General features: G+C 36.6%; 1 protein-coding gene across 4 annotated transcripts in view; it reads left to right on the top strand.

The window, feature by feature from the left end:
- The window catches only part of LPGAT1 (lysophosphatidylglycerol acyltransferase 1), a 69,738-nt gene that overhangs the window by 25,191 nt on the left and 31,887 nt on the right, over positions 1 to 12,660 (top strand). For all 4 annotated transcript variants that reach the window (XM_053915185.2, XM_053915184.2, XM_053915182.2 and 1 more), the window contains exons 3-6: positions 1,721 to 1,839; positions 3,751 to 3,846; positions 6,790 to 7,063; positions 9,129 to 9,255. In XM_053915185.2, coding sequence (XP_053771160.1) covers positions 1,721 to 1,839; positions 3,751 to 3,846; positions 6,790 to 7,063; positions 9,129 to 9,255 — 616 coding nt within the window. The remainder of the gene's footprint in view (positions 1 to 1,720; positions 1,840 to 3,750; positions 3,847 to 6,789; positions 7,064 to 9,128; positions 9,256 to 12,660) is intronic.

The following is a 12,660-nucleotide window of genomic DNA, read 5'->3' as shown; positions in this document are numbered from 1 at the left end:
GACTTTGGAAGACAAGTTGTCACGGTCGTGTATTAAGCAACCTTTCTTCTCCACATTCACTGTCTTGTCGGTCAGTGTAATGGCTGTAGCATCACTGTTTTTAAGGAATTTGCGATGAATTATTCTTTTTAAATTTTCTTTTGAGATGGAAAATGTCCTGATCAATTCTAGTCTATAACTTTGGGGAGAGGTTTGTTGGTGTGTGTGTGCGTGTGGGCGCGTGTAGTAAGTGATAATCTTTGGCTTTGGTTTTTAACAAGAATTTTGAAAATTCTGTAATAACTAGAAAACTCCTTTTCCAGTTTTTATTCAGTTTCCTGTATTCCCTTTGGAAACAGTGGCCCTGACCCAATTATTTTTTGAGAATTCATTTCACAGAACAGTATGTTAAAATATTTTCGTTCTTCTAATCAAGTTCAATGTAAAAACTGGCAGGCATCCATAGCTTCTGTTCTTTAACATGCCAATAATTCTATTCCTTGGTTAATATACTGGCTCCATCATTGTACTTAACCGGTTCAGGGATAGCAAGGTATGATCTGAGGAACGTAGCTGCTTCGTACATGAAATCGTGCTTTTTCTCTTCAAGCATTATTTATCTTGATTTTGTTAGTCAGATAGCTCTCTAACAGTGATCTTTGAAGTGTATGACAATATGGTATAAGTATGGTAGAAAAAGAATACTATAGATATGGGAAATTAAATGTATTGTTGAATAAAATACAGATTTTTACAAAATTCAACATGACTTTATTGCTACATCAGAATAATTTTTTAAAGGGAACTGGGGAAGTTGAGCAAGACTGGGGAATTCAGTGTGGCCCAAGATAAGTGAATACTAATGTATAATCAGCCCCTGGTAATCCATGTCAGACATTTGAGGAACCCTAGAAGCTTCTTTGTAGAATACTAATGTTTGAAACCGGTGTTCAACTTTATGTTTTTCTGTGAAGCGAATTGACCACAAAATGAAGCCCAACCTCGTGGAGATTCCACTGTTCCCCGCAGAGTGTACACATAGGCTCTGATGCAATGACTGTTCTTCTGGAGATTTGTAATAAATGTAACATCTTTATTTTCTTCTTTTGAAATGAAGATACTTAATGTATTTTTATAATATTTGCATGTTTTATTACAAAGCAGAATTTGAAGCATTCTGGGAATCACTTCCTAGTGATGATCAATATTAATAGTTGGGAATTCATCACCCCAGATGTTTTCCAATGTACTAACACAAATTTTATTTTTTCTTTAAAAACATGTTATCATGCTGTATACACTGTTTGTGACTTGCTCTGTTTAGGTAACAAGTCCTTTTGGGGGTTTGGGTATAGAAATGTCCTCCGTTCTTTTAACGGATTCATACTCTTCCATTACATCATAATTTTCTTACCCATTCCCCTGTTGGTGGACATTTAAGTTGCAGTAAACATCCTTTATATGCATATATCTTTGCCTATTTGGGTAAGTGTTTCTACAGGATAAATTTTAAAAAGTAGAACTCGTACGTCAAAGGGTATGACCATTTTTTATTTTAATGGATGTGTTTGGGCTTTGCAAAATGTTATATCAACGTTCTTATTTTTATAAGAAATAAAGTTCGAAACTTGCAGAAGTTTTAGCTAAGTGATGTATCATCATTAATGTATACCAGTATTTCTCATATACGGTTTCTAGTGACATAAAAATCTTTAAAATGACAGCTTCTTTATTCTTACAGTGATGGAATGGGGGGACGACATTAAAGCAATTTCAAAAGATGAAGCGGTAATGTTGGTGAACCATCAGGCAACTGGAGACGTGTGCACTCTGATGATGTGCCTCCAGGACAAAGGACAGGTGAGCCCTAGTCCGACAGCAGGACGGGGAGGGCCGCGTAGAACCCACCCAAGTGTCTTCCTACGGTTGGAACGTAGACTTCAATGTGTGCTCGCGTGCTCTTCCTGAGACTTGAGAAAAACTTTCAGAAGTGCCTATTTCTAAGTCACTCCAGGAGAGGAATTTAGAGACTTCAAAAGAATTAATAACTGGGATAATGTGAATTGCATCTCTAAAAAGCTGTTTTAAAAATAAGAACTGGGGTGAAAGCCAAGATAATATGGCTTAAATTGGGGGCTATCTTAAGGTGAAGGGGCAGATTGCCAGTTTGAGAGCTACAGAGACAAAGAACAGTATTAAGATAGGAGAGTGAAATCCGTCTGTGAATTTGGTGATCTGGGGGGTCTTTAGCCAAAGGAAAATAAGGTCAATATTACTTTGGATTTCACTTACAAAGCGCATTGGAAGGAAAATATCAGGCCCATTTTAGTTAGTGTTATTAAGGCTCTGGTTGAACTGGTGATTTACATCACTTACATTAATAACTAAGACGTATCTATGTGTTGGATGGGTTTAAAAGAAATTATCTTAAGCCTTAAAGGAATTATCACCTTAGGAGAAGTTAAACAGGTTCTATTCATAGAAAACTAAATAAACAGTATATAAAATGAATGCAGCAAATACTTGGCCTAATAGTAAGCAAACAAATCAGCGGATGTTTATTAAGTGCTTCATATTCACGGTCAGCGACTGTAAACAGATCACCACCCGATGACACACTTTTCTCCTCTCAAAGCAGCTAACAAGCCCGTGGTAGGTGGAGGGAAGATATAGCAGATGACACATAATTGTAAAGTGAGAAGTATTTGGGGGCCGGTGAGCTCACAATGTACTTGATGGGTATAGAAAACTTGGTGGAGGGAAGAGGACATAAACTTCACCTTGAAGAAGTAGAATTGAGTAAGGCAGAGTAGTGAAGGGCCTATTCTTTAATGAAATAATCGTGGCCAGAGTAACCAAGGCAAGGAGAAACCTGGTGTGCTTAGGTCCTGGAGATTTTGATTCTATAGCTCAAGGGTCAGAAAATGAGGTGATAGGTGAGGAAAATGTGTTTAATTATTATACTTTCTGTTTTTCCTGTTTATCTGGAAAGCAGAGGCATAATCTTGCAGGAATGTAGAATAGTCACCTTTCTTCTATTAAGAGTCTTGAATTATTAAGACTATTTCTGTGTAGATGTATTTATACTTCTAGTGATATTTATCACCTTTACCCTAAATTCATGATGTTAAAATTTTGTAAAAACTAGTTTATTTGGCTTTGTATCAAGAGAATCCCCAATTAACATTTTTATTCTTACTGACATAATTATATTATCATAATTAGTGATTATGCAGTGTCCTTGGTTTTGAATCTCAAAGAATGATTAAAATGGTCAATATTAATATGCCTAACATTATTACTGTAACTCAAAGGTGATGACTATATTAACCAGAATATAGGTAACCTGAAATTTGCCAGTCATGTGGACAAAAGAAATGTTTATTTGCTTTTTGTAAAAAGGTTTCAGTTAGTTTGTCTTAGGTACATTTTTTTTGTTCAAAGTAATTTTGTTTTTGTTTTCAGGTCAGTTTTACTAAACATTTTTATGATCTGATATTGCTGAATGATTTGAAATCTTGAATTTTAAAATCTTCCTTCATAAAGGAGTAATTGAGAAGTATAAAACCAGAAGTATTGAAATCTTTACCTCTTACCTAATAAGTTAGGGCAGTATTAATGGATGGTTACAAGTAGGAATGTTTACTTGATTTTTTGTACGCTCCATGCTACATTCAAAGAAGGTACTCTCAACACTTAGAAAGTTCTAGACTACAGTCAGGTTCCTTCTATCCAACATTTAATTATTTCTTGTTTTTTAAACACTTTTAGGCTGTTGCTCAAATGATGTGGTTGATGGATCATATTTTTAAGTATACAAACTTTGGAATTGTTTCTCTAATTCACGGAGACTTCTTTATAAGACAGGTAAGTAATGAGCATGTTTTTTTTCTCAGTGATAACCTGATCAAACGGATTCTTTCTTTGTATAAAGAGGCATAACAAAACCAGTTATAATGGGTAACATTAGGGAGCTCTTCCTCTAACTCCGTGTTCCCGAAGTCATCTATTGCAGTCTGAATTAGAGTCTGCATAAGCATTAATATACTGATGATGTGAATATTCTAATGTCTACTCCCATCTAAACAGTACCCCCGTTCACTAAACATTTACCGAGCACCTGCCACATTCTCAGCTCTTCTACTTCGTACCTGTGTGAACTGGGCACGTTATTTAAACTCTGAAAGTCTGCTCATTGTTCAAGTGAGAACGATAGGTGCTCCCCTCGTAGGTCGGTGGGGATGCAGTAGTACCTGTGAAGCACTCAGGAGGGTGCCCGCCACCTTTGTCATCGTCGTTGTCATGCTTACCTCTGTCATCATCTCTATTATCTCCATGATTTTATTTGCAGGTCACTGTTAAGTGAAGTGTGTAAATTAGCAGTAGGGGGATCAGTAAATAAATAAGAGGAATTATTCTGAGAATCGGTAGTCAGAACAGTGAGTATATCAGATTTCTGTGGGTTCAGAAAAAAAACTTTTGAGAGGAGAAGCTGACATTTGGCATAAATATAAAGAATGAGTATGGGTTTGATAGAAGAAGGCGGATTGGGAATGGGTCCCAAGCATTAGGAATAAGTTAGTGTGTAGGAAAAGGATCACAGGGTCTTACCAGGTCAGCACTGCGTCACATAGTATTCCCTGATGTGCTACTGGAATCACAAGCGTTACTTTCTCAGAAATGGACAGCTGAAACACGGTGTGCAGGCATTTCATGTACGGTAGTGCCACACGGAGATGGTGCTTATGTATTTGGCGTTATAAATCTGGACTGTGCAGTGCCTTACACATAATAAGTACTTAATGAATAACTAGTGAATCTAATTAGGCTCCTTCTGAGGACCACACATTCAGAAATAGGCTGGAAGTGTGTGGATAAATTCTAAGCTCTCTGAAAATAGGTGTCACAAAACACACATTCTTTACTCCAGACAGTGTTATTATGTACAGAACACATTTCGTTTTTCACATGCTGTGCAATTATCTAGTTTCTTCTGGAGACACCCTTGGTTCTTCTGAGCAGAGAGATGAACAGATGCGTGCTCTGGAACCTCAGGAAGAAGTGGAAGTGGGGACTGGCCACACGGTTGAGACAAAATAAATAGTGATCAGAACACCAAAGAAACTAGCCGAGTAGCTCAGAGTAGCCTCGCAATTGAAGCTTAGCAGTAGGGGCATCCGTGGGAGAAAGCAGGCGAGTCCTTTGCATCGTGGGGGTCTAAGGAAATTACTGAGTTCGTAGTGTAGTGTCCTGTACCAAGTGACCCTAACGTGATTCTCACTTATTAAGAAAAGGCAAACTATACTAACTTACCATGTACTTTCAGGGTATAAAAATAGAAAAGGCACTCTAAAACAGTTTCCTTTTTATTACAATGTAAGGCTTTACATATTTAAAGACTATTTCAAATACCAGATGGATTTGCAAATTCTTCTCTAAGAAGCAACATTTCCCCCCTAATAGTAACAAAAATTTATAACACGGAAGGAGAGGAGAGAAAAAATATGAATGGTAAAGAAAATCTCTTGGGACTTTGCTACTAGACAGTTTTGAGAAGTTACTTCCAAGAATATTGAAAATATTTTACATGTAGAGTTGGGAACTTACATGCATAGAGCTTAATCATAATTCAGTTCAGTAAATTAGCTAAGACAATGTCTTAGTTGTTTTGCATTTGGAATAACTTAAAGCCTGAAAGCATGCAGATTATTTAAGGAGCATCTCAATTGCATTGGCTGAAAAATTATTAGTGAATTGATCATACTGGAAGGAAGAGCCTTTGTACTAAGTTATGGGTTTGGGGCCTTTCTACAATGTGTTCTGGATTCCTTTTCAGTCTCCAAGTCATCCTTTCCTCTCCTTCCCTCACAACTAAGATCCAGTGCACCCGAGTTCCCCCATTAGCTTGACTTTCAGCTTTTTCCTGAATGTATTCACTTCTCATCGATATGCCAGAGTCGAATCTCATCAGACTCCTTTGTCTGCACAACTGCAGTAGTCTCCTAACTTACCTATTTGTCACTGGAGCCAGCAGATTTTTTTCATGTAGACAAGACCATGACACTCCCTTGTCAAAACTGTCCAGTGACTTTCTACCCCAAACCACTCACCAAGTCCAAGCTGCTTATCTGTTCTCCAGTTTCTCTGCAGTTTCCTCTCCTGAGCTCTCTGCCTCATTCGTCACCCTTCAGCAGTGCTGGCCTTGGTGGCCTTGGTGCGGTTCTTTGAATTGCCACAGCTCAAGCTCAGCCCTGTTGTCTTTTTCACTGTCCTCACCTGGAGTACTCTGCCTGGGGTCTTCGTCACATGGCTGGGGTGTCCTTACGTTATCAGCTCTGTGCTCCAATTTCACCTCCTTGGAGCTGCTTTCCCTGACCCTCTTGACCCTCTCTGTCCTCTTAACTCTTTTTTTTTTTCTAACACTTTTGACCAGTTGAATTTTTACTCCTTACTTACTATCTTCCCCACTCCAGGAAGCTCCGTGAGCGTGTCTTTCTTTCTTTTTTATGTCTTGTGTGTGGGACAGTGCCTGGCAGGTAGGAGGCACTCAGTCAGTAAACAGACACGGAATTGATGATTGAATGAACTCTGAGGGCCAGTTAGAGCAAATTTTTCTTCAGAAAGAAGGGTTTATTTATATGAGTACTAACAGCTTCTTTTTACCACTAGTCAAGATGGGCAATAAGTGGGGGGAAATGACCATTCTAGCTTATGATTGGATTTTACTTTAGAAGCTGTACTACTATTTCATTGCATAGCAGTTTAATTTCAAGTGTACCTGTACTTATTATATGTGTGTCTGCCTTCCAGGGAAAATCTCATCGTGACCAACAACTTCTTCTTCTCAAGAAGCACCTAGAAAACAATTACAGGAGCAGAGATCGAAAATGGATTGTCTTATTTCCAGAAGGGGGCTTCCTCAGGAAGAGAAGAGAAACAAGTCAGGCATTTGCCAAGAAAAATAACTTGCCGTTTCTTCAACATGTCACTCTCCCACGGATTGGAGCAACGAAAGTTATTTTGAACGCACTCGTGGCACAACAGGAAAATGGAAGTCCAGCAGGGGGAGATGCTAGGAAATTAGGTATGATGGTTTTTAGCATTGTTTTTCCTTTGTTGGAATTAAAGGATTTTCTGGAGTACCAGAAGATAACATTGTTATTTTCTATGTTTATAATTTTTGTCAAATAGAAATAATACTCAGGGAGGAGATGAAATACAATTTTAAATGTATCTATTTAAAAAAAATAGGTAATGCTTACTATAATTCATTCAGATAATGCAAAAATGCATGAAGTCAAAGCTATCTTTCCTCTGCCTTATCTATTCTCACTCCTGGCGATTCTCACTGATGTAGTAAACGTTCCTGTAAATATATTTACATTTTTGTGGGAGTGTCTCCGTGGTGTAGATTCCTAGAAGTGGAGGAGCTAGCGTAAAAGACGGAGGGAAAGAAGTGACTAATTTGTGAAAGTGGTAATAAAAAATGTGTTTATCAAATTTAGGAAGCTTTTTTGTTTTTAATACAGAGAATGAATTTGATACAGTTTGGCCATATTGAAGGGCCTTAAAATGTTGATAAATGAGTTATTCTACTGGAAAAAAATACTTGTCAGAAGGAAATAATCTGAAATACTGGCAAAGAAGTTTATCACAGCTTTATTAATAATAGTAAAAAAAAATGGAAATAGCTGGGAGACGGGATAGATAATTAATAAAATACCCACACAACAGAACACAACATAGCCATTACAAATGATGTTTATAGAGGATTTTTATTGGATTGGAAAAATACTTCTGCTCTCTAATGATATTGGAGGGAGAGGAACAAACACCTCTGGAGAAAAGAATCTGAGCCCAAAGATAGAAAGATACCACAATGTTAGTGAGCCATGATTGCTTCTCTGAGTCGTAACATTATGAATGATTTTTTCTCATTTCTTAATGCTTTTCTGTATGTTTTTAAAATACTGAGAATATATTACTTTTATGGCCAGGAAAAAGTAAGCCACACTCAGAGATAGAACTGCCTGTCTTGGAGACGTCCTGGTGAATTGGGAAGATTCGCAGACAATATTGTGCCAACAGCACGAAGACTTATGAGCAAGTTTAAGACACTATAAAAATGTGGTGATAGAAGCTGAAAGAACCTCACCGGGCCTGTTTCTTTAGTAGCATTTTGCTATTTTTTAAAAAAATATTCTTTAGACAAAATAAAAATAGAGATGATAGGCCCTCAGAAATATGTATTTTCAAATGACAATAAGAACCAGACAGAGATAATGCCGGTGAGATTACACCGGGTTTTCCTTTCATTTGTTTTTTTCTAAGCAGCTGCTTGGCAGTCAGCTCTCTTAATCTTTCACCATCTAGTGCAAAGACAAATTGAAAAGTCTTTTAATAGAAAAGGAAAGTTCAGAATAGCTTTGCCACTGGAGAGATATGGTGCAATGTCAGCCAAGCCAAAGCTTGAAAGCAGAAGACTTCCAAATAGGATGTGCTTCCCCATTTCCGCTCCCCACAGCAGTTACCTGCTGTCCCGGCCAAGGGCAGACAGTGGGCTGATTCCTTCATTTGTATATACCTCTGGCGACAATGGGAGGAGTTTTTTGTTTTGGTTTAAACAAGATCAGCCACAGATGATCATGTGTGGCAATAAAGTGCTTGCTTTATTGCCTTATTCCAATATTTATTACTGTCTCCCAGGTATCACATTACCTGGGTGTTCATGTTATCTTGTTATATGTTATATGTTGTGAATGATTTTGTTTGGTTTTGAGGTCTGCTTTTAATTTTTGTGATATGATGCTTTCGCTTCTGACCTTTGCCAGTTATTGAGCGATAAAATATAAATTAGACCTTGACAGTGCATAATTGTATTGAATACTTGAATGATACATGTTCAGTAAATAATAGTGCTGTTATTTGTGCACTTGTGTGAAATTCATATATTTTATAATATAATGGGAAATGCTTAATTTCATCCTAAGTGTGTCAGGTAGAACAGTAACACCAAGTTCATCCTGTTTTCTTAAAGCAAAAGGTATATTAATATGCTTTATACTCAAGTAACTTGTACTATGTAATTGGTTGTAAATAATATTAAAATTGGCCCAATTTTAAGTCTTTTTCTTTTTCTTTGTCCTCAGACAGCAAATCAAAAGGCCTCCAGTGGATAATAGACACAACCATAGCTTATCCTAAAGCCAAACCCATAGATATTCAAACCTGGATCCTTGGATACAGGAAGCCAACAGTCACACATGTACATTACAGGTAAGAGTTCTGCGTTAGTACTCAACATATATCCAACATAAAGTGCTATCTTAGGACAGTGTGAATGTTTCGATATCAAATTTTTAATCGAAAATGAAAATGGTAGGTTCAAAATTATTGTTATATTTTTATTGTGAAAATGTCATTTGAAGTAGTTCTTTTCACTGCCTGATCAAAGTCTCTAAAAATGACATTCTAGTAGCAATATGATTACTTCATTGTCTGAAACGCTTCTGTAAAAATAATTAAAGGGCATACATCATGGTAAATATACACTAATTTGGGTTAAGTAGATTTGTATTAATAGAAATAGAATTTGTTTTTAAATCATTAAATCCTGTAAGATTTCCTAAATGATTAAATGGATAACAACTATGAGTTACATTTTAAAATATTTAATATTTTAATACTATGTCATTTGCATGAACAACAGCAAAACATTTATTGGGTATTCTGCACTAGCTTTTTGAGATTTTTGTAAATGTAGGTTTCTTTTTTAAAAGAGTTTCATGTGGCCCTAGCTGGTGTGGCTCAGTGGATTGAGTGCCAGCCTAAGAACCAAAGGGTCGTTGGTTTGAATCCCAGTCAGGACACATGCCCGGGTTGCAGGCCAGGTCCCCGGTTGGGGGCACTCAAGAAGCAACCACACATTGATGTTTTTCTCCCTCTCTTTCTACTTCCCTTCCCCTTTCTCTAAAAATAAATAAATAAAATTTAAAAAAAGAATTTTTTTTTATTTAAAAAGTTTCTTGCAAATGTTTGTAGGTACTTATATGAAAGCGTGGTGCTGATGAGTTCTGAATAGATTTGATCACTTTATAATCATTTATCTTTATTTCCTGGTCAAAGATCTCAACCTATGGCAACTAAGTTACAAAATGAGCAATTAGTCCCAAGGAAGATCAGAACTGCCACAAAGCCCTCAATTCAAGAGGAAAACTACTCAAATTACATACTCTTAGAGAGTAGATAGGTAGCATATTTGTAAGCCATCATATGTATAAACCATCATAGTTTTACAAATATAAGTACAGAATTGGAATAATTTGAAACATGAATTTGAAAACTTAAAATTAGATATTGTACTTTGGGTTTTTGACATGTGAGGGATGACTATAAAATTAAAATTGATTCTGCTATATGACTTCCATTGCTGAATTATGAAGCTCATGTATAAAGTAAGAAAGTAATTATTTTTGATTTTAAACAATTTTTTTATTTTTCATTTATAGTTAGCATACAGCATTCTATTAGTTTCAAGTGTACAACCCAATGACTAGACATTATGCAACTTCTAAGTGATCATCCCAGTATCTCATGGGATTTTACCCATCTGACACCACACATAGTTACTACAATATTACTGACTTTATTCCCTCTACTGTACTTTACATCCCCATGATATATGGTAACTACAAATTTGTACTTCTCAATCCCTTCATCTTTTTTACCCATCCCTCCCAAATCCTTCCCTTCTGGTCCCCATCAAAATGTTTTTTTTAATCTACAAATCTATTTCTATTCTGCTTGTTTGTTTATTTTGTTTTTTAGATTCAGTTGTTGATAGATATGTATTTATTGCCATTATATTATTCATATTTTTTTTCTTCTTAAAGCAGACCCTTTAACATTTTTTGTAATACTGGTTTGTTGGTCATGAACTCCTTTAGCTTTTTCTTGTCTGGGAAGCACTTTATCTGTCCTTTGATTATAAATGATAGCTTTGCTGAGTAAAGTGATGTTTGCTTTTCATCATTTTGAATATTTCTTGCCAATCCCATCTGGCCTGCAAAGTTTCTATTGAGAAATCAGCTGACAGTCTTATGGGAGCTCCCTTGTAGATAACAAACTGCTTTTCCCTTGCTGCTTTTAAGATTCTTTGTTTTTAACCTTTGATATTTTAATTATGCTGTGTCTTGATGTGGGTTTCTTTGCATTCCTCTTGTTTGGGACTCTCTGCACGTCCTGGACTTGTATGTCTATGTCCTTCACCATGGTAGGGATGTTTTCTGTCATTATATGTATATTTTTTATTATGTTTTTCCCCATTACCATTTATCCCCCCCACTCCCCCAAAAGGACTCCATGTCTGAGTCCTTTCTCCTTTTTGTTCGTTCCCTCCAAACCCCATCTCAATTTTCACCCTGCTCTCTATCTATGAGTCTGTCTCTATTTTGCTTGTTTGTTCATTAGATTCCACACATGAATGAAATCATAACGTATTTGTCTTTCTCTGACTGCCTTATTTCACTTAGCATAATGTTCTCCAGGTCCATCCATGCTGTCACAAAGGTTAAATTTTCTTTGTTACTGCTGAGTTGTATTCCCCTGTGTAAATGTAGCCATAGTTGTTTTATCCACTCATCTATTGATGGATGCTTGGGCTGCTTCCATATCTTGGCGATTGTAAATAACACTGCAATGAACATAGGGGTGCTTGTGTTTTTTCAAATTAGTGCTTTGGGTTTCTTCGGATATATTCTGAGAAGTGGGATTGCTGGGTCAAAAGGCAGATCCATTTTTAATTTTTTGAGGTATCTCCATACTGCTTTCCACAGTAGCTGCACCAGTCTGCATTCCCACCAACAGTGTAAAAGGGTTCCCCTTTTTCCACATCCTCACCAGCACTTGTTTGTTGATTTATTGATGATGGCCATTCTGACAGGTGGGAGGCAATAACTCATTGTGGATTTAATTTGTGGTTCTCTGATGATTAGTGACATTGAGCATCTTTTCATATGCCTACTGGCCATCAGTATGTCCTCTTTGGAGAAGGGTCTATTCAGGTCCTTTGCCCATTTTTTAATTGGTTTGGTTTTTTGGTGTTGAATTTTGTTAAGTTCTTTATAAATTTTAGATATTAACCCCTTTTCAGATGTATCAGTGAATATGTTCTGCCATTCCATGGGTTGTCTTTTTATTTTGTTGGTGTTTTCTTTTGCTGTGCAAGCCGTTTTTAGTTTGATGTAGTCCCATTTGTTTATTTTTTCTTTTGTTTCCCTTGCCTGTGTCATTATTTTTTACATAGGTTTTCAATTCCTTGCTCTCTTCTCCTTTTGGCACCCTCGTGATGCGAATGTTACACATGAAATTGTCCCGGAGGCTCCTTACACTGTCATCATTTTTTTTTAATTCATTTTTCCTTTTGCTGTTCTGATTGGGTGTTTTCTGCTTCCTTATCTTTCAGATCTCTGTTTGATCCTCTGCTTCATCTATTGCATTGATTCCCTGCTATGTATTCATTTCAGTTAATATATTCTTCTTTTCTGATTGGTTCTTTTTTATGTTTTCTAGTTCCATTTTTATGCTTCCTGTCTCTTTGTTGAAGTTCTCACTAAATTCATCTACTCTCTCCTAAGTTCCTTGAACATCCTTATAGCCTGTGTTTTGAACTCTGCACCCAGT

The sequence above is a fragment of the Desmodus rotundus genome, chromosome 12 (genome assembly GCF_022682495.2).
Source record: "Desmodus rotundus isolate HL8 chromosome 12, HLdesRot8A.1, whole genome shotgun sequence".
In the NCBI taxonomy this organism is placed as follows: domain Eukaryota; kingdom Metazoa; phylum Chordata; class Mammalia; order Chiroptera; family Phyllostomidae; genus Desmodus; species Desmodus rotundus.
This window is presented reverse-complemented; position numbering and strand designations above follow the sequence as displayed.